This window comes from Centropristis striata, chromosome 17, assembly GCF_030273125.1.
Source record: "Centropristis striata isolate RG_2023a ecotype Rhode Island chromosome 17, C.striata_1.0, whole genome shotgun sequence".
NCBI lineage: Eukaryota > Metazoa > Chordata > Actinopteri > Perciformes > Serranidae > Centropristis > Centropristis striata.
Window position 1 is genome coordinate 26,603,385 of NC_081533.1, and position 26,222 is coordinate 26,629,606.

The following is a 26,222-nucleotide window of genomic DNA, read 5'->3' on the forward strand; positions in this document are numbered from 1 at the left end:
TAGCCTAAATTCACGGAAACTGCAGCCTTTTTTACAACCGCGAACCATACGTGTATGTATGCTGACGCGTGTGCTATTTTTAGAATTATCCGCGGTACCGTGACAAACGCTCATATGTGTCGTTATGGGTGGTATTGGCAAACGTTTAGGTTGGAGATCTTGTTGCCCACAAAGTCTGTCCATTGTGTGCTGGTTGTTGCAAGAAGCCCTGCATGAATCTGAAGCTAAAGGAGGTTCTATAGAACCTGCATGATTTCGTCACAATCCGACCTAATGGCACTATGGCAAACATTAACTGTATAAAACTTTCCAATATTCATGCTGATTGTCTCGTTGACAATCTGTTGCAGCTGTGGTAGCCAGGAGTTTGTGCTGTATGCTGAAAGGTTTTCTACTGTATTTTTAAATCAGTCAAATCTGTAATTTATACAGAATAATCCCATTATTTTTATGGTGCTTGTGACATTATAGTATCTTTGTTAATTTTACCAAAATGTTTGTTTTCTACATTTTATGACTGTAAAAATGAAAGTTTTGCACTGTTATGATTCACAGTAATTGTGTCTACTATGGTGATGTATAATTTAAATTTTTATGGTCCATTACTATTGCAAGTTAATTTAAGAAGTTAATTTTCTTAGTCTATCAAACTGAAAATACATCAACAGTTACGTGGAAGGTAGGACATTAATATAACAACATATGCTATTCATTGAAAATGGTGTTATAATATGCATTCAAGGTTTGTAGTTTGTAGAGGCGAAGGTATGGGAAACCAGTGAGGAGAGTTAAGCTCCAGAAACAAAGAGCAGATAGCTTCCTGTGTCTTTACATTCAGCAGCACACGTCTGCAGCCTGGATCGAACCTGAGACTTTACAATAACACAACAATCTCCTTAACGTCGTCGCTGCGGCAGCACCAGAAAACAAAGATGGAGAAAAAAAACAAAACTACCTTCTCTACATTCCTATTACCTGTCAGTGAGTATGTGTGGGTGTGTGAGCGAGCGTGAAGAGCACTAGAGAAAACACACACGTACACAAGCAAATGCAAAGACCTCCGCAGCTTCACACTATTACCTTGAGGACGGCGTCTCGAAACGCTGTCTACAGAGTGTTCAACAAATAAAAGAAACTGAAAGACAAGGATAATTTACTTTGCCTTTAGCACTTAATCCATTATGAATGCATATAGTGAGGCATAGACACACACTTTGAGCTGAAACAATAGAGCCGTATTTCATCAAAGGCTGTCGGAGACATTTACATTAAGGCCGTAGGCAACATTCACTTCTCCCTTCGTCTGAGTATCCCCCGGAGCCTTTTTAAGTTTTTTTTTTTCTTTTCTTTTTTACCATTTATTGTGCATTTACACTGGCATTTCTGAGCTGCAGCTGTTTTACAACAACAAATAGTTTGTATGCTTCGTGGATTTGACCAAGAGTTGGGAGCTTACAGTGGTGAACAGAGCTTTATGCATTGAACATGTTGTGCATACAGACAAAAAGTCAATGGAAGTCAATGGAAGCATGCTCTGGGCAACTCAGTGGCACTAAGTTGTTGTTAAGGTTTTTATATGTTTAAAGTGTAAATGAGTGGCAATTTCTTGGTTAGAGCAACTTCTGTAGCACGTTGTATCAATGTTGGTTCCTGTTCAACACAAAGTCATGTATTTCATTCATGTCTTGATTCATAATTTCCCCATGCTGACAAGACTTCCCAGCAGCTACTACAACTGACACTCAAAATTAATTTGGGCAATTAGGATGCATCTGCGGGATCTCAGGATTATGGACGGAAAGCTCCTCTCTATTGCAGCTGCATTTTGATTTCAGCCCATAGGAAGGTGCATTTTAAAATAACAATCCAATTACATGGGCTATTTAGAAATTCGCAATCACATGTCAACACCAACAGAGTAGAATAGAATTATCACAAATAACGGTTGTGACTAGCAGAAGCATCATCAACTCAGCTCCTCAGACTGAAATAACATCGTGAACATGGCAGCTTGTTGACAAAAACAGGTGCGATGAAAAACTGTGTTCACAAGAAAGCATTTTGACGAGTTGCATGACATTTTCATAGCAGCACCTTAGTTTAACAAAATAAGTGTTGTTACATTTGTGGAGGTGTTACGATTGTGCTGGTTCTGCTGTTAAAACCACTGTCTCTGAGTGCTCCAATGACTTCCTCCTGTATGAAGAGTATTGCTGGTACACGCAAATGAGGATTGTATGGATTCATCGTTTTTCTACCGTATTTAAGATATATGGCATTTATTCTGCCAACGCCAAATGCCTGATCTCAATGTTAAAGGGATGGTTCAGGATTTTGGACATTAAGTTTGTTACGACCTTAGTTTGAGATCTAGGGGCCACAGGAAGTAACATATTTGGTAAACATAACTAAACTATGTAGAAAAATGGCTGCATGGACTCCAAGTTGAACAATTATAATATTTATTAACAGGCAAATGGAATAAACAGAGATAAACCAACTAAGTAGCACAGAAAAGAGGCTTAGAGACAGTCCACAGCCGTAACAAAGTTGAATGACATAATTGCCAGTAGTGTAGTGGATACAAAGCTTTTAGCTAACTTTCAGAGCTCTGGTGTCGGAGTTCTGGCACATTCTGATCCTAGCAAGCTAGTAATATTACTACGTGCTGTCATTGCATTTACTGGCTATTTTATTGAAACAAAATAGTGAAAGTGAAGTTGGTTTCTTCATTGTTTTATGGTGGAATGGTTGACCTTTTAGTGTACACATAGTTTTGTGGAGTAAAACCTTGTAGTTTTGTGACCTTGCCAGAACTTTCTATTCTATGATCGGAACCGGCCAGAACTCCAACACTGGAGCTCAGAAAGTGGGCCGGTAGTGTATTCCTGCTGCCAAAATGATAATGTAACACTGTAATCACTTACTCTCTTCTCCGCCCTCCAGGTGGTGTACAAGAACAACGACTTTAAGCTGGAGCTGTCCCGGCTGGCCATTGAGCGCGACCCTAAAATCACCCTGAATGGCGACTTGGTGTTCCGCTGCGAGGACGTGGCGGCCCTGGACCCCGTCACCTTTGAGACCCCCGAGTCCTTCATCTCCCTTCCCAAGTGGAACACTAAGAAGACGGGATCTATCTCCTTCGACTTCCGCACTACGGAGCCCAGCGGGCTTCTGCTATTCAGTCACGGCCGCCCCCAGGGTCCCAAAGAGCAGAAGCCCGGTAGGGAGCTGAAGACTGATTACTTTGCCATGGAGCTGCTGGAGGGGTATTTGTACCTGCTGATCGATATGGGCTCCGGGAAAACAAAGCTGAAGGCCAGCAACAAGAAGGTCAATGATGGGGAATGGTGCCATGTGGATTTCCAGAGGGAAGGGAGGAAAGGTGAGGGGTGCTTTCAACGTGTTGTGTTAAAACTGACAACTGATCTACGGTGCATGTACTAACAATTATATATTTACATTCATCCACAGTTTATAGGTCATTTTAACATCAATAGGATTTTTATTTTACTTTGCATTTACCTGTGAAAAAGTCAACATCTTAACAATTCGCAGCATGTCAGAATTAGAAAAAGCTCAATTTTTTTCTATGAGTTTATACTTAAACCATCAAGAAAAGTGTGTTTTTGGGGGTACAATAAGTTGATGCAAAGTATCAATATACACAAATGTTTATAATAAATTACCACCTACAAATTTAATGTTTTTTGTATTACAGTAAAAAAAAAAAAAAAAATCTCTCTCTTTCAGTAGATGGTGCTGTGTTGAGATGTTGGTTTTGATTAGATTTAACAGTAATGTACTGTCAAAGCCCCAGTCACTAAAGTTGCATTGTTTATTCACTAGTACATGCATTTGTACCTAGTTGAACTGGACTACTTGGATTGTGACAAACATTGTGGTTTGTCAGGTGTCGTATTTATGACATGTTATTATGACTTTACTTTACATTTTGCTGCACTGAAAATAACTAAAGTAAGACAAAACTGACAGAAACAGAACAAAAATAATGAGAAACAATGTGCAGTTGAGAAAAAAACCCATAATAAATGGCAGTATATGTTATAGCAAGTCTCAGCATATTGCAGTTTTTTAAAATTGCTGTATGATTGTATCGTGACTTAGTTATCTTGGGGCCTCTTGTCATTCTCATCCCTAGTTTTTTTCCCTACCTTAGGTTAATGAAACATCAGAGGTTACTCCCTAGCCCCTAAATAATTAGTGACATAACATAAATAGGGGCTCGTCCAGGATTTTTTGTAAAAAGTAGTGTTGGGACAACGAAGCTTCTTAAAGCATTTGCTACTTATGGAGCCCAAGAGATGGCACTCTTTGTTTAACAAAGAGCTGAAAACACACTCAGTTACCATTGCTGAAGCCTTTTTTAAGCCAAGACTGTCATCAAGTGGGGTCAAACATAAAGCAAATGGTTCACGAAGCTTCGTTGTCCCAACACTAGTAAAAAGAAAAAAAAACAGAACAGGAAAATCAAGTATAAGCAAAAATACAACGATTTATTCACACAATGAAAAAATATTCAAATTACACGAATTGAACCCAAACTACTTTCTAATACAGAAAACGACAAACACTAAACTACACCATATACTGCCCTTTCAATCAGCACAGACAGCTCATAAGTGTCAAGTGGCCTAATCAGTAAATGATCATAGGTGTGCCTGACCACCCACAACAATATGGGGAGGAGGTGCTGGAGGCGGTCCCTAAAAGGAGACTAAGAAAAACACACACAAACCAAAATACAAACCACTCCAGCCATAACAGTTCTGTCTGTAGCAGATAGTAGTTTGGGGAGGTATCATCATCAATAAGGATTCAAAATATAAAATAACCAAACCCACAGGCATCTTGCATATTTATTGGTCTGTCTAAATTTTAACAATGTGCCAAACAAAAAAAAAATGCCTTTTTGTCATTTTCTTTGATGTACCCTAGTTAAAATGCATACAGAATCGCAAGAAATAGCTCTACAAAACAAACTGCACAGCGTGACATCAGTCACTCTGATGTGCAGCTTGACAACTGAGGCTCCATATCTGCTTACAAAACCATGAATGTGCACATTGACTTAACATGTGCCTAATCTATTAATATTTTCACTGAATTGTAAATCTCATTCAGGCACACGATTAGAAGTGTATCACTGGATTAGGAGGACTCAGATTGATGTCGAAAATGTGTCCTGAATTGGTTTTGACAGTCTGAAATCGTCTGGCTGTTCATGCTAATGAGAGCAAGTTCAAACAAAAGCTAAGAAACGAGCACTCTCACGTAAGATTAATATTACATGCAGTGGTGTTTGTTATTGTGAGTTTATTTACCTGCAGACAGACTCTCTGCCTGCATGTGGGCACAAACAGGGGCATCTGCATGCTTGAGTGTCTGGTGTCTGATGAATGATCTGTAGGTGGGCGAGCACCTAGGACATTATATCTCCCCCTAATGGCGTCTTATAATGAGCAAGGGTGTGAATGACTGGCTGTGTGTGTGTGTGTGTGTGTGTGTGTGTGTGTGTGTGTGTGTGTGTGTGTGTGCGTGCGTGTGATCTCACTGCTGCTCCTGCTGTAATTGGCTTTTAATAGAAAATTAAGACGGAGTCGTTAATCACAGAAAGATAGAGGGCCTTTTGTTTCACCCACTCCCTGCTGCATTCTGCTTCCCTTCTCCTCCATTTAGCCTATTACAGACACATTAGACACACATACACACACACACACACACACACACACTCTACTGTCATCTATTCTCCCTGTCTCTTGCATGTCCCTGTCTGTGCTCTATGTCCCTAAATTACCCACTTACTGCTCCTCCCATCCAACCGTTCACTCAGTTGCCCACTTGACCTCCCACCCACTCATCCACCGATGCAGACCACTAGTGTTGGGACAACGAAGCTTCGTGAAGCAGTTGCTTTATTTTTTGACCCCACTTGATGGCAGTCTTGGCTTAAAAAAAGGCTTTTTTAATGGTAATTGAGTGTGTTTTCGGCCTTTGTTAAACAAAAAGTGCCATCTAAGGGCTCCATAAAATAAAGCAAATGCTTCACAAAGCATCGTTGTCCCAACACTACAGACCAAACATTTCTTCAGTCTTTGAGTCCCTTTTTATGCTCATTTACATACAAGACAGCGTTGTAGTCAAGACCACCTAAACCGAGACCAAGTCAATATACATAGACCAAGACCAGTCCCAGCCGTTTCCGTTAGCGTTGCTTTGCAGAATTTACAAGTTATTGTTTTTTCTTTTTTTATGTAGTTGTGCACAAAAAATCTTTGTGATTCAAGTAACCAAATGTTATTACAGACGAGTTGGCTGACATCTTAAAACGGCATCTTCTCCTGTCACTCACATGCACTCTTTAGGGGGGCAAAAGGATAACGATGACAACAATTTCAAATGATATTTGAGTCATTTTATTGGTTGTACTCAAAGCAATACGATTTACGCAAAATCACAGTAATGATATTAACAAGTAAATACAAAAATGCACAGTTGTGGTCTTGAAATAAAATCCAGAGTCCGATCTCAAGTACAACAACACTGATACACTATATGCATTTACATAGCTAAATATTGGGGAAAAAAGCTAATTTAAGGGCTAACACGAGTTCTTCTTTGTCTTTTAGGATCTATCTCAGTCAACAGTCGCAGCATGCCGTTTAGCTCCCCAGAAGGAAGTGAAATCCTGGACCTGGACAGCGACATGTACCTTGGTGGGCTCCCCGAGCCAAAGACGGACCTCATCCTGCCGCCGGAGGTTTGGACGGCGCTTCTTAACTATGGCTATGTTGGCTGCGTCCGTGACCTCTTCATCGACGGCAAGAGCCGCGACGTCCGCCGCCTGGCTGAGATCCAGAGCGCGTTTGGCGTGAGCAGTTTCTGCACCCGCGAACTGCAGAAGAGGTGCAGCAGCGCCCCCTGTGGCAATGGAGGGCTGTGCAAAGAGGGCTGGAACCGGTACATATGTGATTGCATCGGCACCGGATTCCTGGGTACCAACTGTGAGATAGGTAAGGAGGGAAGGGTGTCTTTATGGGCAATGGTAGTTGAAGGTCTGGAATTCATATTAAGTTTATACTTTTATGCATGCATCTAACTTACAGTAGTAAACAAGCGACTTTTTCAGACCCCCCTCGCGACTATTTTTGAAATAAGTGACTAGCGACAAATCTAGCAACTTTTTCTGGTGTTACTGGAGACTTTTGGAGACTTGTTCTTACTCTTCTTAACGTCCCAAAGCACTCACAGGCGGCACAGTCCTCAAGCAGGAGTCTCTCCCAGCTGCTGTCACAGAGCAGGGGAAGTTAACCCCTTAGTGTCCAGTTTGCAAATCGCGCATGCGCGAAGTCCCCGCTGGCTGGTTTACAGTCACTTTCTCTACAGTCACTGTCTCTTTTTGCTCACTTTTGCCGGTCCCGAGGCCGGATAAATGAGGAGGGTTGGAATTGTGAAAGAAGACAGCGCACTTGCAGTTCTAAACATATTTAGGGTGATTTTAACTCACTTTTTGTCTTTCCAACGCCGTTATTCCTCTCTCCTACAGCCTCCATTACAAGTACTTGCACATGGTCAATTATGCAAATTAGGCGATTACGTCATTTAGCGACTTCTAGCGAATTTTAGGACAGTCAATAGCTACTTTCCTTACTGAGGAGTTGGCAACGCTGGTAAACAAACTTTAATGCACAATCCAGAAAATACGCCACACAAGTTGACACAATAACTATAATGAGCTAACTTCTCCTAATCAAGGCCCCATACGCTACAGATGGTCAAAACATGAAACAATGAAAACTTGCAAACTTGCTAATGTTGTACAATGTAATGTTGAAAACTCCATCCAATAAAGCAGAGACAGAAAACAAGAGCAGAAAGAGCATTTCAACGACATGCTGCCTTGTATTTCACACAGCCAAACAGCTGCTGTATAGTAAGAGTAACAGCCCCACGGGGAGCGATGTGGGGACTGAATGCCACCCGAGGCTGGGTGGTATTAGAGGCCCACCGGGTGGGAGGGCGGGGGGACTGGAGTCTGAAGCAGCAGTGTGACAAAGCAGCCAGGCCTACCGCCGCCATCTGTGTCAGTCACGCAAACCCAGGTGGCGCACATACGCCGCGACGAGGGGAGGTGAGCTAGTCAAATAGCTCCACGTACGTCTGATTCATTCCAATTAGCTGCAGGCGCCTCGCTTCACGGTTTGTCTTTGCACGTCCGTGGGGGTGAGTGAGCCATGACAGTATGGGATTTTGAGGGACAAGGAGGGTAATGAGGGAAGGAGAGATTGGATTCAAATCAGGACAGTGGAGGTAGAGGATGAAATGTCTTTATTTTGAAGGGTGATATTTTAACAGTTTTGTCTTTGCCTGCTCAGATGCCAGGTGCACTTTCAGTGATGCTCTTTTGCCATCTAGTGGAGCTTCTCGTTACTGCAGGGATGTGACATGGGGCACTTTTCTGATAACCAGCTGCATATTCCTCTATGTCAATAGCCTGAGAGCATAGATTAACACAGCGTAAGGACAATCAATGGTATTGACTTGTGGATGCAAACCCAGGGAATATTAAATAATCCTTCAAAGCTGCATTAAATTCAGATAATAATGAATATTTTTACACTAGGGGTTGAATAATAATGTCTAGGATTTGTATCACATATTTATCTTAGTACGTAAATGTGCAAATCTATGTTAAATTCACTCTTTTTTACCTGCCCATCCAAAGCTGTGTTTTTCTGCATCTTATACCATCATTTTCTCAAACCTAAATGTTTCATTTACCCTGTGACAGTGACTCATGTTAGCCTATGGTGACGCATATCGACCCACACTGCAAAAATAAGAGCAGTGCTCAGGAAACTGTCACTCTACACAGCAGTCTATTTATGGCATGGCTGATTCTAGAGAGAGTAACCACGGCTGTGCTCAGTGTGAATAACGCTGTCTCGGAAACCATCTGCACTTTTGTTTTTGACATTTTTCTAAAAGCTTCAGGACAGTCTGATATTGGATTCATTATGAATATGTCTCGCGGTGTCCTTTCTTTCCGTAATGAATGTTTTCATTTTGTGCTGTGGGTGGTAGATGTGTCATCTGATGGAAATGTAATAGCGGGTTTAAGAAGTCCTGAGCATATTCTGCACACACACCGAACATTGGACTGACAGAAATGAAGGCGCAATAATATTTAATAACATAACAATACCAATAAATGACATGGCACAGATGCAATTGCAAGAACACACAGAGAGACAAACATGCTGTCATTGAAATTGCAAAACCACTTAGATCCCTGAGAAGTGCAGCGATGATTTATATTATCCTTTGATCACTGTGATGCATTTTCAGACACATGTGGCTTTGATCATTGCTCTCGCAGAATGGTCCCTTGATTTTATGTTGGAGATGTGGCAGTCAAATATACCTATTTTGACAAATAGGGTATTTGTTTTTTGTCCTGGGTGCATTTGAATGTAATACATTGCCAATACAATGAATCAATAAACCAAAAAGATGACAACTCAGCCTTGTGATGAAACTAATAAGATCCTATAAGTCAGTATAATGAGAACATTTATCTAAATTACTCTAAATAACATGAACTAAAGACTAAATCTCTGAAATTATTTATTTACTTATCAGTATAAGGAGTATAACTTTGTATCTTGAAATACTGATTTAGTATTGCAAGACAATAAGTTACTATTTCAGAAGGGCTTGAATATTTTTTAAATAATCATACTACTCCGTGTAAAATGTACATACCCATTAAGCCCAACGTTGCAATATTACGTTTCCGTAAAAACTTACTAAAACATAAAATTTTTGAAAACACTCCATTTTCACCCCCAAAGGCCTCCTACAACAACATCTTAATGGTTGAACATTTTTTTTTTTTTTGCGTTTTTCTATATCTGGGTTTTACAGGGTTAAAGTAATCAGAAATCTTCTGAAAATGTACTAACTTTTCTTTTGAAATACTAACTCATTATTATAGAAAAATCTTACAAAATGATTTAATGAGAGAGAGAAAAAACCTGTTAATCATTATAATAAGATTTTTCTATAATAATGAGTTAGTATCTCACAATGACTTTTTTTCAAAAATTATGTCTTGGTATCTCAAAATAATGAGAAGCTTTCTCAAAACAATAACTCACTTATTTTTTAGAATAATGTGAATGAGAAGCTCTCTCAAAATATACTTTTCATTTTGTGAAGCTAACTTATTATTTAAGACAAAATCTCATGATAATGACTTACAATATATTTATTTTTTTATATTAGGTGATATAAGCTTCCATTTGAAATTGATAAAAGACATAGGTAACGCTTTATAATAAGGTCCTTTATAACCATTAATTAATAAGTAATAAGGCATTGTTCTCGCTTTAGATCCGGTAGTTGCAAAAAGCATAGTTAACTTATAGTTAACTTATAATAGATGAGCAATAAAGTATATTTTAATATCAATAAGCAAACAAAATAAGATTAATAAAGGCATGGCAAAGACATAATGGGTGGGTCATGGGTGTTTGTAATGCCATTATTAACACTTAACATTATTGTGTGTTTATAAGCTTATATAAGCATCTTGTAAGGACTTACAAGGGCCTTATTACTTGTTAATTAATGGTTATTACAAGGACCTTAATATAAAGCGTTACCAATGTCTGTTTCAACATCTGATATGTTGATTATGTTCAATTTGGAATAAAATATGGGTTTATGAGATTTGCACATCATTGCATTCTGTTTTTATTCACATTTAACACCACGTCCCAACTTATTTGGAATTGGGGTTGTAGTAAGGCTGGATGATATGGAGGTTATATCAAGGACCTTAATATAATGCGTTACCGATTTTTTTGTTGTTGTTGAGTGTAAATATAGAAATATTTAACACTATAACATCCATGTGCTCTACATCTAAATTCAAATTCATTTAGGCTACTGGCATTAAATGTGACAGATAATTACCGTAACATGTCACCCCCTTCTCACTGTGTCTCGTCTGTCCCCTGTCCAGAGGCGACGGTGCTAAGCTACGACGGCAGCATGTACCTGAAGATCATCATGCCGGTCACCATGCACACGGAGGCCGAGGACGTGGCGCTGCGCTTCATGTCCCAGCGGGCGTACGGCCTGCTCATGGCCACCACCTCCAAGGAGTCGGCGGACACCCTGCGACTGGAGCTGGACGGAGGCCGCGTCAAGCTCATAGTGAACCTCGGTAGGCTATCGTGACTCATCGTGGTCTTCCTTGCTAACCTTTCCCTTGCCATCTCTTGTCTTCTCATCTTCGCTCTGTATTTTACCGCTGAATTTAAAAGGATGGTGTGACATTTTCAGTTTGGCGCCATTATTTTTTCCATTGACAGATAGTTGAGTGGAGAAAAGTTCTATATTTGTCCCTCAGTCATGACAGATTTGTTTTGTATGATGCTTAATTTATTTGAACAGCTACATGTACAGTTAAGCTAGCACATTAAGCTAACATGCTAGCGGACCTCCTATTTGTTTGAAAGGCTATAAAGAGCCAAAATTAAGTATTTTTGGAGGTCAACCCGGAAGTAGCATCACCACGGGGTCTATTGAGAATTCGCTTATGGGATTTTTGCATTGGATTTTGGATCACTGTAGAAAATAAGCTCTGTGGCAAACACACATTTTTGATGCTTACGCGTTTTGTTCAGCAGGATAATCTTCACAAACTTTTTTTATGTTTGAAGCGTTAATGCAGCTGACAGAAGTAAAAACTAGTGTTATGCTATCTCAAACTACTCCACGGTTGCATGACTTGACCAGCTCAGTTTGGCTCCAGACGGTCTCCGACAAGCTAACCAGTGGTTTTGACAAGCTAGCGAATCCGTAGCATAATAAATTATTTATTTACATAATTTGCAATCTATAAGAGTTTGCAAGGGCAGTGAAAAACATGACAAGAGGCTGTGAGTTGGACCAGAGAGAGAGGTTTGATGACGTTTAACATCCCCAACAACCACTGTAGCCTCATTAAGCTACTTATTAGCACCCGCCTTTTTTAAGGACACTTAAAAACTTGGGATATTTGCTGACATATTTTATAACGTATTTTTGTCGTACAACAAAACGAAAACATCCTTTCAGCTTGTGTTAACCACAGACTTTATTTCACTCATCTAACCAAAAACCCATTCAAAATCCTCATTGAGTTTGAGAGGATAGACCCCAGGGTGCTAAAATGCTAACTTACTTCCAGGTTTAAGAAGTCATTCCTTGGTTTTGGTTGAGAAAACTGAGCTAAAAATGCAGAAACTTCTCCTCCACAATCTCATAAAGTGCTTGCTGCAGGAAACTAAAAGTAAAAATGTAAAGGTATCTACCCCCCCATTCGGCCCTCTGTGGGGAGCCACCCTGCAGCCATTTCTACTCCATATCACTTGAGCCCACCCCATCTCCTCTGCAGTCACCTTCTACCTTTTGTTCCCTCGCGGCTCTTCTTACTGTTTAAAAGCTCCATCTCTAACAGTACCCATGGCCCCAATTCTGAGCCCTCACCCCACTTACCTGTCTAGAGGCTTTAAGGTGTCGCTCCTCCTCGTGGTTCTGCTTTATTCCCATTTTTGTGGTGTTAGCTGAGGGGCTCCACTTCTGCCCAGAGGCAGCGCTAAGAGCAGATCCACATCATAAGTAATTACAGACGAGTGCAAAGAAGAAGGTGGTGTAAAGAAGTCTGAAAGGCAATTTTAGTGTGGGAAAGTGGGGAGAAATTGTCGAGTAGCGTTTGTAAGAATTACTGGCTGCAGGAAGGCAGACCTTTTGACTTATAAAAATTTCATTTAAATGAATATTGGTGCTCTGGGGAAGATGTGTATGACCTTCCAACTTCAGGACACATCAAGTCTCGTCCTGCTCTTTTGAAGGTACATACTCTCAGCGGGGAACCAGGAGGAGCGTGACAGAATTTCACCCCAGAAAATGGGACTTTTAAGCCACTAATGAGACAGGAAGGGGGAAGGGCAGAGGTGGCCACTCCTCTTTCTTTTTCTATTTCTCTCGCTTCTTCCTCTCTCATTTTTCTGTCACTCATAAACACCCCACCGGGCCAGAAGATGGAACTTTTCATCCCTTCAATGGCCTGTATGTCTGCGGCCCTTGGATCAAACAGTCAGAGAGACCGGCTCACAGCTGTAGTTGTCCAAAGTTGCACACATAATATTGACCACCCCTCAAGCACACACACACCAGCAGCAAAGCCCTAAAATGAATTCTACACCCTTTTCCCACGGAGAAACGGGAAACTACATTCCCATTTCTCACTTTTCACCAGTTTACCCAAAATAAAAATCTCAGCTCGTGATTTTCTTAACTCACTGCAAATTATTTGGTTCTTACCAAGATGAAAAAAAAACTTAGATTTAGAAGTGTTACATAATTTATCTTGTTTTAAGAGTTAATTTCTTATTTTAAGCGTTCAACATGCTTATTTCTAGATTTAACAATCTTAATTCAAGAAATCTTGTCAAGTGAAATTATATGTCCATGCACCAAGTTAATTTCCCTCAGATTTAGTGTTTTTATCTTGTTTTTAGACGCCCCTTTTTTGTAGTGCTCTTTAGGCAGGGAATTAATTACCAACTAGAGTGAAACGCATCAGCACAGAATCCTCAATATCTGTAAAGGCTTTAATCCTTGTTGAGATAATTAAAATCCTGCTAATTAATCACAAGGAAAAAAGCTATAATTGGACAGCTTTAGCCCTAATGATATTTATTAGTGATAGATAATGATGATAACCTGTTCAGTGTGTCAGCTGAAGCCAAGTCTGTCATTCTAACAGATGGTGCGTTCTAGTTTAACAGCATCAGACGTTCTTTTTTTAATTAATTATCAATAAAAGAAAAACTTTTTTACTATGTAGGGACAACTTTTATAGGCTGTTATATTTATTTGTTTATTTATTAAGGATCCCCATTAGCTGGGACCATAGGAACAAGAGACAGAAACAGAATATACAGAAAAAACATATTCTCACTTTATCAAACATTCACAGGTAAGGTCAATCACAATAAACCTAAAAAGGGTAAGAAAAGGAAAGGTAAGAACAACATCTAAAATTGTACAGCTTGTATAAAATAACATTTCAGTTTCTTTTTAAATACCTGTTTACTTTCAGGTATACTGCACAAGCATTCCTTCTTTCAGGACAGTTGCCTTTAAATACATTTTAACAGAACCGTATTTGTGTCAGCCCCACCTCTCTACAGCGTGATGCTGGTCCTTGGCTGTTTGTGTCCACTATTCTGTAGCGGTTGACAGCTCGAGACCACAACCCAACCACGCCGCCACATGCACACACAGTTTACAGCCACTAGATGGGGCTGAATTAACAGGAGTGTCTGTTTACCAACCAACAAATCAAGGGGAGGTAAAAGGTCAGAGTAATTGACTTTCTTGCTCTTAACCAGAGCGGAAGTTTACTGATACTCCACCATTCTGACAACACAGCTTGTAAAATGAGAGCATATTTCTCCGTGTCTTTGTGGCACGATCTGTAGCAAATAATACAGAGTGGGGGTCTTATTTCTTGCAGTGTGTGTGCACCAGGCGTGAGGTGGCTGGGATGTGCAGATCACCCTTTCTTGTCATTTTACACTGTTGGGGTTTCTCATGCCCCGAAGTGCTGCAGAAGGCAAAAAAGCATCTGAAATTGCTGGTAAATTTGACAAGAGGGACTGAAAATATTTTGTGCATTTGAAATTATGAGGCTGTATGTGAGGAAAATAATACATTTGTCATATTTGTTGTTTTTATGCGTTGGAAAGGGCAAAAAATGACAGAGAAAGCCTTGAAAATGTGAAGGTTTTGCCAGATGGCGTGTTAAATACTCCACTCAGATAGAACCTTATAATTCCAAGTATACAATTTGCATTCTGATGCCGCTCTCTAATCACGTTTAAAGTGTTTGTTACACTGACAATAGAGCACTTTGCATATTTTTATCACCGTGTTGACATTGCACCATGCTCAAACATTTTATACAGATCCCGCGGTGTAAGTCTTGCCTTCTGCTGTGCTTTGGGGGAAGCGGGTGGAAAGAGGGATGGATGGTGGGATTGATGGAGGTAAAGGGTGATCCTGACTCAGAGCCTGTCCCCGGATGGTGGCCCCAGAGCAATGCTTGGTTGTCTGCAGAATGTACCTTGAAGGATGTAAAATGTCTTTTTTCTCTTTTATCCTCTTTCTGTCTCTTTCTTTCTCTCTTTTATTTGATCTCACCATTTCGCTCTTTCTCCCGCCAGATTGTATCAGGATAGACTGTAGCCTCAGTAAGTGGTTCTATCCATTTTTCTGACTAAAATGTATCTGTCTTTCTCATCTTGATTCTGTGCAGTGGCCCTTTTCTGCTCTCTCCCAACCTCATGGCAACCTCTCTCATTACCCGCATCGCTCTTCCATATTTTCTTACTTTCGAATGTGTTGAATTTCTTTTTTTTCTGTCACACATCAGTCTCTCTCATTGCCATCTTTCATTTATGTTTTTCCACCCGCCTCATTTATATGTTTCTCGACCACATCTTATTCCAACGCATCTTATTTTCTTTCCATACATTCTTGTCACTTTGATTTTCCTTTTTCTGTCACGGATTTAATTAATGCTTCACTTCCATAATTATCAGGATTTTTCATCCTCGCTTGCCTACCACACTTCTCCCCTGCTTATTACCCATTCTATTCATTTCCCTGTCAACATTCTCCAAAAATGCATTCAGAAAAGGGCAACTTGACACACCCCTGTTGGATGTTCCTATTTTCTATTATGCGGCTCCACTCGGCTGCACACACAGGTGTTGCTTGTTTTCTATGTGGGGCAAACCGTTTTGGCCCCCAGAAAGCTAATTGCGTATCCGCTGAGAGACGGCACCACCTGGTGCGTGCTTGTTTTCGGAGCAAGCTAATGTTTTTCTGCCCCATGCTGACAGAATGATAGCAAACTGTTATTTCTATCATGGCTACTGACAATTGAACAACTAGCCCACAGGTAAGTGCTGCCAGCCACAGTGACAAAAATGGAGAAAACCTGATGTTTGCTACAATGTCTGTGTATATGTGTGCTCTTTAATTTCCATGATGTTTTTGCGAGGGTGGAAAGATTAACTGAGGAGGTATCATCAAAAAGCAATGAAGTCATTTGTTTATTTACCTTAAGGAAAGTGTGACTTAATAGAATCTGGCAGTATTTATTAAATGCATGGTACATATCATCAGTTTGCAGTCAGGAGGGAGATATGTCACCCTCTACCTGCTGTAGAGGCAGCAAAATACAACTTATATTTTTGTATATATTTGACATAAAGATGTCATGTGATTTCACCGTGGGCGTGTTTTGCGACGCCGGAGGGTTAACGGGGATTTGCTTGCCCTTTACCTTCACTGAAAAAAAAGTAGAGTGAAATTTACTTTGAAAAAGCTAGGTAACAATTTCCACACAGGAAATCTCTAAACATTACTTACAATTTAATAGAAATTTCTAAAAAAAAAAAAGCACCCATGTAAACTAAACAAGCAAGCAGTAAAACATACTAAGGAATACTAAGTAAAATTCTGAAATGTGGGTAAAGTTTTCTTGAGTGCTATTGATAGAAACAATTTCTGAATTATGAGTAGAATTTACTGTGTAGAAATTTGTAACTTTAACTCCACATTTTTCTACCTTTGCATCTAATTGCACAACAAATGTATTATAAGATCTAAAGATAAGAGGCCTAAAGGCTAAAAGGTGAAACAAAAGATGCTTTTAAACAACAGCACCTTTTTATTGTGTTCACTTCACTGGTGCAAGGAACAGCTTCACAGCCAACACAGTCTGTTACATGAAGACATAAAACAGTGCACTTAAAGCTGCTGTATGTTTGCAAGAGATATAAGAATGCTAATTAGGAGTGAACATGGGAACATACAATTTCACCATCATGAATCAGATGCAGACTTTTCTTTGCACCAGAAACTTAAGGTTTTGGTGAATGAGGCCCATTGATTCTGTAACCATCACCTTTACACAATAAAGCTGACTTTACAAATTTCAAATGTAATACCAGATGCAAACCTTGATCCTTGAGTTTCGCGGCTCACGGTATCGTGGATTGTTCTGAAAATAGTACACAACCAGTGGTGGATGAAGTATTCAGATTCCTTACTTACAGTAAGTAAAAGTACCAATACCCCACTGCAGACTAAACCACCACAAGTAAAAGTCCTGCATTCAAAACTTACTAAAGTCAAAGTACAAAAGTATCGGCATCAAAATGTAATAAAGTATCCAAAGTAGAGCGCTACTGTCACCTTCCATCTAAAGTACTGGCTTGAAACTCTATGCCAGTTTTTGAAAAATTTGTTTGATGATTATAGGCTTAGTAAAAGCGTAGATAAGGTATATATATTGTATGTTGTATGTGTTATCCTCATTTTACCTCTGCTATGTTATATTTGCAATCAACATTTAAAATTCTTCATTGAGCATGATTGTGTTTTGAAAGTAAAAAAGGCATCATTTTCAAGTCACATATTATGTTCTTTTTATGTTTTAGGGGTATGAAATGTTAGTCCAGTAAGTCAAAGTGCCTGGTATATACAGGCAGAATGACAAGGATTTAAAAATGGCAAAAATAGCTCAGGACTCTGCAGGCTACAGAGCATGAGACTGCAGTGCCATGTGCACAGTCACTGACAGACATTGAAAGGAAAAGTAGCAAGTTAAGAAAGTCCAAATAAATGTAAGCAGGGAGCAGCACCGGACTCCAAATGTAGAAACCTGAATAGTTCTGGAGTGGAGGAAGTAAACTCTGAATGAGCTGTCACATTAGGTAGTGTCAGTAGAGGATATGAAATAAAACTGTTGTAGCTTACCTGGCAGAGTGTGCCCCATGTACTGCTGCAAACTATGTCTCCCCCATCCTTTCCAGTCTATCTCCGGCTCTACTGTCAAATAAAGGGAAATAAATAAATCATTAAACAGACTATTTAACAGGCCAACTTCTGCCCTATAAATAGCAAAACCAATCATGAATTATAAGATGACATGGTTCTCAATCAATATAACGACAGACAGACAGACAGACAGACAGACAGACAGGCAGACAGACAGACAAACAGATCTACAGTTGAAACCAGAAGTTTACACTGTAACTTTAACATGTAAAATAATGAATGATTATAATGTAAACTGATTTACATGTAAGACAATCAAAGATTATGAATTAAACTATAATGTATTTGTTTTTGTTTGTATTTCTATTGCCAGTATTCTGGCGTTTTCCTTGGATTGTAGGCAGAAATAAGCCATCTGCTTCAGCCTATTGCTTTTTTCAGTTTTTAATTTTAGAGAAAAATTGTGTGACATCTGATTTTCAAGATGTACATTATATAGTCGGAAATAAAGATGTGCACACATGTGCTTTTTTTCTCACTGTCTGACATGAAATCAGGCAATCACTTTTCCTGTTTTAGGTCCGTTTGGATTACCAAAATTATTTCTATTTCTATTTAAATAATTTTGGTAATCCTAACGGACCTAAAACAGGAAAAGTGATTCTCTGAGAAAAAAAAAAGCATATGTGTCTTTTTACATAGTGTATGTAAACTTCTGGTTTCAACTGTATATGACCTGATAAATATTATTTTTCCACTTTGACTTACTGGATCAACATTTCTAACCTAAAAAATCCCCACCTATAAATTAATGAATGATCTTTATTTCCGACTATATAGTGTACATCTTGAAAATCAGATGTCACACAATTTTTCTCTAAAATTAAAAACCGAGAAAAGCAATAGGCTGAAGCACATGGCTTATTTCTGCCTACAATCCAAGGAAAAACCCTGAATACTGGCAATAGAAATACAAACAAAAACAAATACATTATAGTTTAATTCATAATCTTTGATTGTCTTACATGTAAATCAGTTTACATTATAATCATTCATTATTTTACATGTTAAAATTACAGTTTCAACCCATCATTAAGTCCATTCCACAGTTGACCCCCACAACTGAAACACATCTGTATGTTAAATGTTAAATGTTTCAAATATTAAAAAAAAACAACTCTTAAATTATAATGTCCTCTTAATTTAAAAAATGTCTGAATACAAACAGGAAGGCTATTGTTCACAACACAAAAATATAGTATATATATATGTGTGTATATATATATGTGTGTGTGTATGTATGTTTATATATATATATATATATATATATATATATATATAATTATTATTTATTTATTTATTTTTTACTGTTTTTAGATAAACAATGTCTGGAAAAGTGAAGGATCCTATATAAAATAATATGTGTAAAAAACACAATCATGACACATTTTAAATGTTGGTTCCAAATATAACATATAATAGTTAAAATGAGGAAAAATATCAAGTTCTATATTTTTATACTAAATATAGTTGACCTTATCTCTGGTGTGCAATACCTTTAGCAATAAAAATAATAAAAAAAATTAAACTCCAACTTCAGTCAAGCATAAAACCATCTACGGGTGTGTTGTAAAAAAAACAAGTGGATTCCACTGATTAAATCCAGTTTTTCTGCACTATAAGAGGGATAACCAAGATATTCACAAGTTTTTTCCTTCATACAAAAATATATTTAGGTATTAAAATTCAATCAAGCTGCTTGATTGAAGAGGTTTAGTGAAGATGGGTAATTTTTGATCCTTAGGAGAAGTGATGTACAGAAAGTTAAGACAACACAAGGGTTAAGTTGTTTTTGGTGAATGAGCTCCAATACAGGTGCATCTCAATAAATTACAATATCAAAGAAAAGTTTGTTTATGTCAGTAATTTGAATCAAAAAAGTGGAAATAATACATTATATAGATCCATTACACACAGAACGAAACATTTCATGTCTTAATTTATTTAAATTCTTCTTATTATAATGATTATGGCTTACATTTAAAAAAAAATTTGATTTTACTAAAGACCAATTTTAAAAAGTATGTTTAACCCATAAGAACTCAGACCCAGTTATCTGTAATGGAAAATGATGGAGGATATACCACAGACCAAGTGGACCACATAGAACACATTTATGATGTTTTTTCAAAAACCCTATCCCTAAATGTCAAAGATCTGTGATGCGAAATAAACGTTACATTGGGCGTTTATGGTATATATGTTTAAAATATTTCTTGTTTTAAAATGAAAAAAACTAGACACATTTTCTGCTTACAGAGACACAAATTATTTTTCAGATTTGTTTTTAGGAAGCATAATAATAATAATAATTATAAATCATTAATAAATAAAAACAAATAACCATGTGCCTTTTTGTTTGCATCTTCATAACATATATCAAAATTGTGACTGTAATTTGTTCAGGAAATATGGTGAGAACAAGTTGAAGGACACCCTATTAACATATTAGAATTATTAAATGGGTTTAAACTTCTCGCTTTTTAGCTTTTTAGCTTTTTTTCCAGTCACAGAAACATTTTGGAGAAGTCTCTTGTCAAAGTCACATGACCCCCACACCAGGGTGTTGAGTATACGTCACTTAGGGATTTTGATTGATTGTCTTTATTTCGAACATGCAAGCAAATAAAAAAAAAAACAAGTTTAAATATTAATAGATGAATAAATAAAAAACAAAACAAAAAAGAAAAAAAAATTGAGAAAACAGACACTTTCTGCAAGCTCGAAAGGGAGTAGGAAGAAGTAAAAAAAACCTAGTGAGTCCTACCCCTTAACAGGTCTCTATATCTATATATCTCTATATATATCTATCTATCTATATATATATATATATATATATATGAATAATCAATATAGTCACATACAAATATTATAAACAATTATATATATATATATATATATATATATATATATATATATATACTATAAACAATTTATATTACATTGTAAATACCTATACATGTATATTGTAAATTACTATCTATATATAAATATTATAAACATAAATACAATTACCATGTGTATTACAAAACTATAGACCGATTTAATGAGTTAAGGTGAAGCATAAAGCTGAATATGGGAGATTCTAGGAGATTTAAAGTGTTTGTTACACGGGTGTCACCATGGGTTCTTATGGGTTAATATGGAAATGTTGGCCTCTGAAAAGTCTGTCCATCTATATGACTCAATACTTGGTTGGGGCTATTTGACTTAAACTACTGGAAATTGACTTTTCCATCATATTCTAATGTATTGAAATGCACCTGTATTGGATCTTATGTAGAATCCCACACATGTGTAAACACATGAACCTCGTTTGTTCCTGTTCTCTGCTGTATGCGTGTCACGTCTCTGCACTTAAAATGCACTTGAACGCTGTTTATGTCAGACTTTATGGAGTGCAATCCAAAAACTTCAAAAGCCTCCGCCGGGCATGGAAGTGGTCTCAGCGTATGACGAATTACACCACTTATTATGTGTGGAGCCACTGGCATGACACACATTCAAATAATGCTCAGAGGATGTGTGTACCCCGGGTCGACCACTAGATGGCGTCCAAGCACTGGGGATGATGAGAGATGTCCCTGCAGTAGGGAGGAGATAGAGACTGAAGCTATTTTTTTCCTTTTATCCCTCCACAGGGATCTCAGTCATTTCTCTGGAACCGACTCGGATTCTACGATTGTAAATGATTTTATATGGCGGTTGGGGTCGCTACACATTTGTATGTTTTGATGTGGCAAATGTTGTGTCAGAAGGTGTAGTAGTTTTATACATTCCTTCTTCATATAATTATAATGGAAAGACCGCTTCGCCCATTGATTTCCTCTTAATTCAGCTGCTGTGTTTAAATATTGATGCCGTATTCGCTGCTTGAGCAATAATGTATCACATATATGGAACACTGGGTTTCAGCGCTTTTGCAAAGGAATATTTTATTTAATCTTTTTATTCTTTGGTTGACTGAGCACCCTTGTACAGCCGTAGCCTGCGTCATGGCCACTCAGTCACACACCACACTATATAAAAGATCCCAAAATATGAGTGCAGAAAGGAGGGGGAGAGACTATGTGTGGGAGAGAGAGAAAGAGAAAGTGGAAAAAAGAGACAGGGAGCAAACCAGAGGAGAGCTACAGACAACAATTTATTCAATGCCGTGACATCTCCCGGTCGATTTTTTCTCCAGAGACCTACAGTAACTAAAGCCTTGAGTTCGAGTAAGAAAATCAGGCTAGTAAAGTCTCTGCTGGCTGCTCCATGCAGATAGGTTTACTTGCAGTGTAAGCGGCACTATTAATGTGTCACTTAATATTTGTAAATGTATATTCTGATTGCACATAGACGGCCACTGAATGCTGTAATCAAATATTGAATACTGCCCTCCCTGATTTCTACAACAGAGGACAAATCAAAACACAATGTCAATGTCTAAAGATGACTAATACATGGTGACTAGTGACACAATACGCCACCAAGAGAACAGCATGGTTTTCTATTTTGATCTTAAAAGGGATACAATAAAACCACAGGAGCCTCAGAAAACCACACCATGTTTTATTAACCGTTATAATTATCAGAACAAACAGTGATCCCACTGGGCTCTTTTGCCTAGTTAGCCTATCGTTGTTTGATATCTTCTCTTTCTTACTAAATTCATGCTTTTTCTATTTGTCCACATCAGTATTGAATCTATTAAACATGGGAAATCCAGAATGATATTAGATATTTAACTAGAAAATGCTCTCAGATTTCCACCAAGGAGGCAGTTCACTGGGGAGTGATGGTTAAAAACTGTGAAACGTCATTGTAAATATGCTAGATATTACCAGAATGCATTTTTTTCCTCCTCCTCACATTTTCTGAATTCATTAGGCTATAATTCAGGCCCCCCCGAACTGCACGGTAAAAAATCACAAATTCCATGGTGAACTTTTTAGGCTAGTTTATTTGCTAAAACCTTAACTTTTCTCAAAGCAAAGCTGCAGACAAAAATGATTCACATGAGAACTTGACTTAGTTAGTTAGGTTTGGCTGGCTGAACTGCCTTCAGCAGACTGACAGAGAGAGAGAGAGTGTTTGGCTAGCTGGTGGGGATATCTGCTGATTTAATTGGGGGTATAACTCCGCATGGAGCGTGAATGGAGCTCATCATCTAACGTGACTGTAATGCTGTATTGTAAGAAACTTTGGCGGGGTCGATTTTACACAATAGTTTCAATTTTTTACGTGTGCATTCAGGTTCCCGCTTAAAAAAACTTGATTGTAGAATCATGAAATCCTGCAGGGCCTGAAATTATTCTGCAGGCCTGGCTGGAAGCTTTGGCGTATGGGGCTGATGATCGCTGCTCCAACTAATTTAGGATAATATTTTAGTAGGATTGCCAAAATAGCTTGCACTAATATTTTTACATGTAAATATCTGCGTTTTCTGAGTGCCTTCATATTAAAGGTAAAGGAGCGAGGGAGTTCAAGTTCAAGTTTACTGGTCCATCTATGTTCAAACCCTCACCGATGGCCACGAGCTTTGGGTAGTGACCAAAAGAACGAGATTGCGGCTAGGAAGAGGGACATCTGGAATTCTCTGCTTAGCCTGCTGCCCCCGCAACCCGGCCCCGGATAAGAGGATGAAAATGGATGGATGGATGGATGTAGGGGTGTGCCATATCGTATTGTTCACAGTAATACCGGTATATTTTTTTATGAGTAAAAAAATTGCATATCATGATATTGGCAACATTCCTACTTTCTGACATAGTGGTGTAAATGGTTATTTTTATTATTTGCTAATACTCAAGAGTCAAGAGTAATATTTTTGTATTTGGCAACTGCTGAGATTTGCAATTTACAGTAAATTTTAGATTTATGATTGATTTTTATTTTGTTGTATGTTTTTTATTTATTTATACAGACTAAAAAAATCCTATTTTATACTTTTTTTTCAGTATTTTGTAATATCGTCAAGAATATCGTTATCGCAAAAATACCCTGAAATATCGTGATATTCTTTTAGGGCCATATCGCCCACCCCTAGATGGATGGATGGATGGATGGATGGATGGATGGTGTGCCTTAGTTCTATATTGTAGTCTCTAACTGTATTGAGTGATGTTTCGCCAGTTGTGCACATTCAAATCAGAATTATTCAGGACAAATCTGCAGGTATAAATCGAACACAGTCTTCCCCTCTGTCTCCCCCTTTCACTTTCTGTCACTGTCAAATAAAGCAGAAAAATTGCCAAAAAAATAATATTTTAAAACACCGGATAACAGGCGTCGTGTGGCATCTTTTTCTAAACCAGGCTAGCCAAATATGTCACCTGGAGCTCCACATTTGTGATTATAAAACAGATGGATGGGTGGCTGTGATGAGCAGCAGGATTTGAGAGTTCATAAAAAGTTTCCTCTTAGGAAAACTCTTTGCAAGTTTTCCCAACCATAAGTACATAGTAATGGGGAGAGCTCTGTGATTTAAGAGGGTGAAACTGGTGCGTTCTCCCTGATCCCAACCGTGCCCCAAGTGAACTGAAGGAATCTTACTGTAATATTTGGCAAAAGTTGACAAAAGTCTCATTGCCCTCCTATTCCATAAAACTTGCATTAGCAAACCAAAAGAACATAAGCAGTAAGACTCATCATAGTAGTAGGGACTCATTACATTTGAATGCATTTTGAGACCATCAAGTTCTACTTGATCATTAGCATACTAATTATATTAGCTCTCAGGCTTTGTTGGCATCCAGCACTTTATTGTCTCTCTGTTTATTGTGGCGTTAATACCGCTACTGTTTCTAAACTACAGTCATTCAACTCGTGCCCTCTTATTTGATCTTTATATTTCTAGTTCTTTGTGAGGCTTTGGAAGTAAAAGATCAGGCTTGTGTTTTTATTGTATTACACTGACCTGTCTCTCCCACCTTAACGCTACGGGAGCAGAGCCGTAGCCTTCAGCTCCAGTCAGGTCAGGGTGTCAGGCTGATGATATCTGTTTGGAAGGTGGCCTTTCAGCAGCCAGCAGCACCTTCTCTTAGTGCTTAGATGAGATAAGATTTGGCATGACATATGGCCAGCATGTGGGGCGCGAGCACTCCGTCTGCTAATGTCATACCCTTTGGCCTATCCACCTGCAAGTTCTTACTCCAGACCACACTGTCTGTGTGTAGAGAAAACTAATTGATTACAAAATCTTCTAGGTTTTGACCAATGTGCCAACTCAACAACCAGATTCAGCTTTCTGACCTTGACACCCTTACCTTATGTCCCATTACAAGTGCACAGGACTTGGTAATGGATGTAAATTTGGAGGCTTGAACTCACTGGAACTGCACAGGAAATTATTGGACAGCCATGCAGTAAAAACATGGTAATTAGCAAGGAAAGTAGAAAATTTTGTTTTTTCTCAAGTAGCTTTTTATTATGAGCAATGGGGTCTGACGTGGCGTATTATTTCATAGAGTGTAATATATACGCAATTTTAACTGCTATAAATGAAGGAATAAACCTACTGACTTGTGAGCATTATAAAGCCAGACCAATTCACAGACAAAAGGGGAGTGGCATTCAGGTTATTATTTGTTTTACTTTTTTGAAAAGCATAATGATTGTAATCTCAGTGTTTCCCCTAGGATGGAGTTGTAGCAGCGAAGGTGAAGTGGAAAATTGTTTGCTTGCACTTGCAGAACATTTTTTTGTGCGCTTGCAAATCACCAGAAAGGCCTAAATGCATGCAGTACATTTGCCTACAGCCGCTACTCGATGCATATAGGGGAAACACTGAATCTTTCAGCCTGACATGATCAGACCTTTTCAGAAATATGAGTTAGTATAGTACCCGTAAAGGCCGGAAGTGAAGTAGGTACTAGAACAATTTGACTACGGAGAGTGACATAGGTACGAAAAAACGTGATGCACGGAAGTTAAGTGCTGTTTGCATCGTTTACTTTTGTTTTCACATGGGACACGAACCCCGTTCTCCTGGGTATAGGTCCTGGGTTTGTTTATGCCATCCACCTCCAATCCCACCTGAACGGAAACATGGTGATGGATTGGTGTATCATGTGCAAGTAAAATAAGATTTTGGCGTATGCATTGCGCGGAATTTAAACATGTAAAGTTGTGTTGTTTGAAGTGGTTGGGCTGTGTTATCACATATATTATGTAAAGCACAAAGGCTCCCAAGCTTTCCATATTGGATAAATGGTTGTGATTAGCCAGACCCGTGCCAGGTCGGTGCA

General features: G+C 38.5%; 1 protein-coding gene across 1 annotated transcript in view; it reads left to right on the plus strand.

The window, feature by feature from the left end:
* nrxn2b (neurexin 2b) overlaps window positions 1–26,222 on the plus strand; it is a 948,314-nt gene that overhangs the window by 464,839 nt on the left and 457,253 nt on the right. Inside the window, exons 9-12 of the mRNA XM_059355183.1 lie at window positions 2,947–3,385; window positions 6,651–7,034; window positions 11,051–11,254; window positions 15,306–15,332. Of these exons, the coding sequence (XP_059211166.1) occupies window positions 2,947–3,385; window positions 6,651–7,034; window positions 11,051–11,254; window positions 15,306–15,332 (1,054 nt within the window). The remainder of the gene's footprint in view (window positions 1–2,946; window positions 3,386–6,650; window positions 7,035–11,050; window positions 11,255–15,305; window positions 15,333–26,222) is intronic.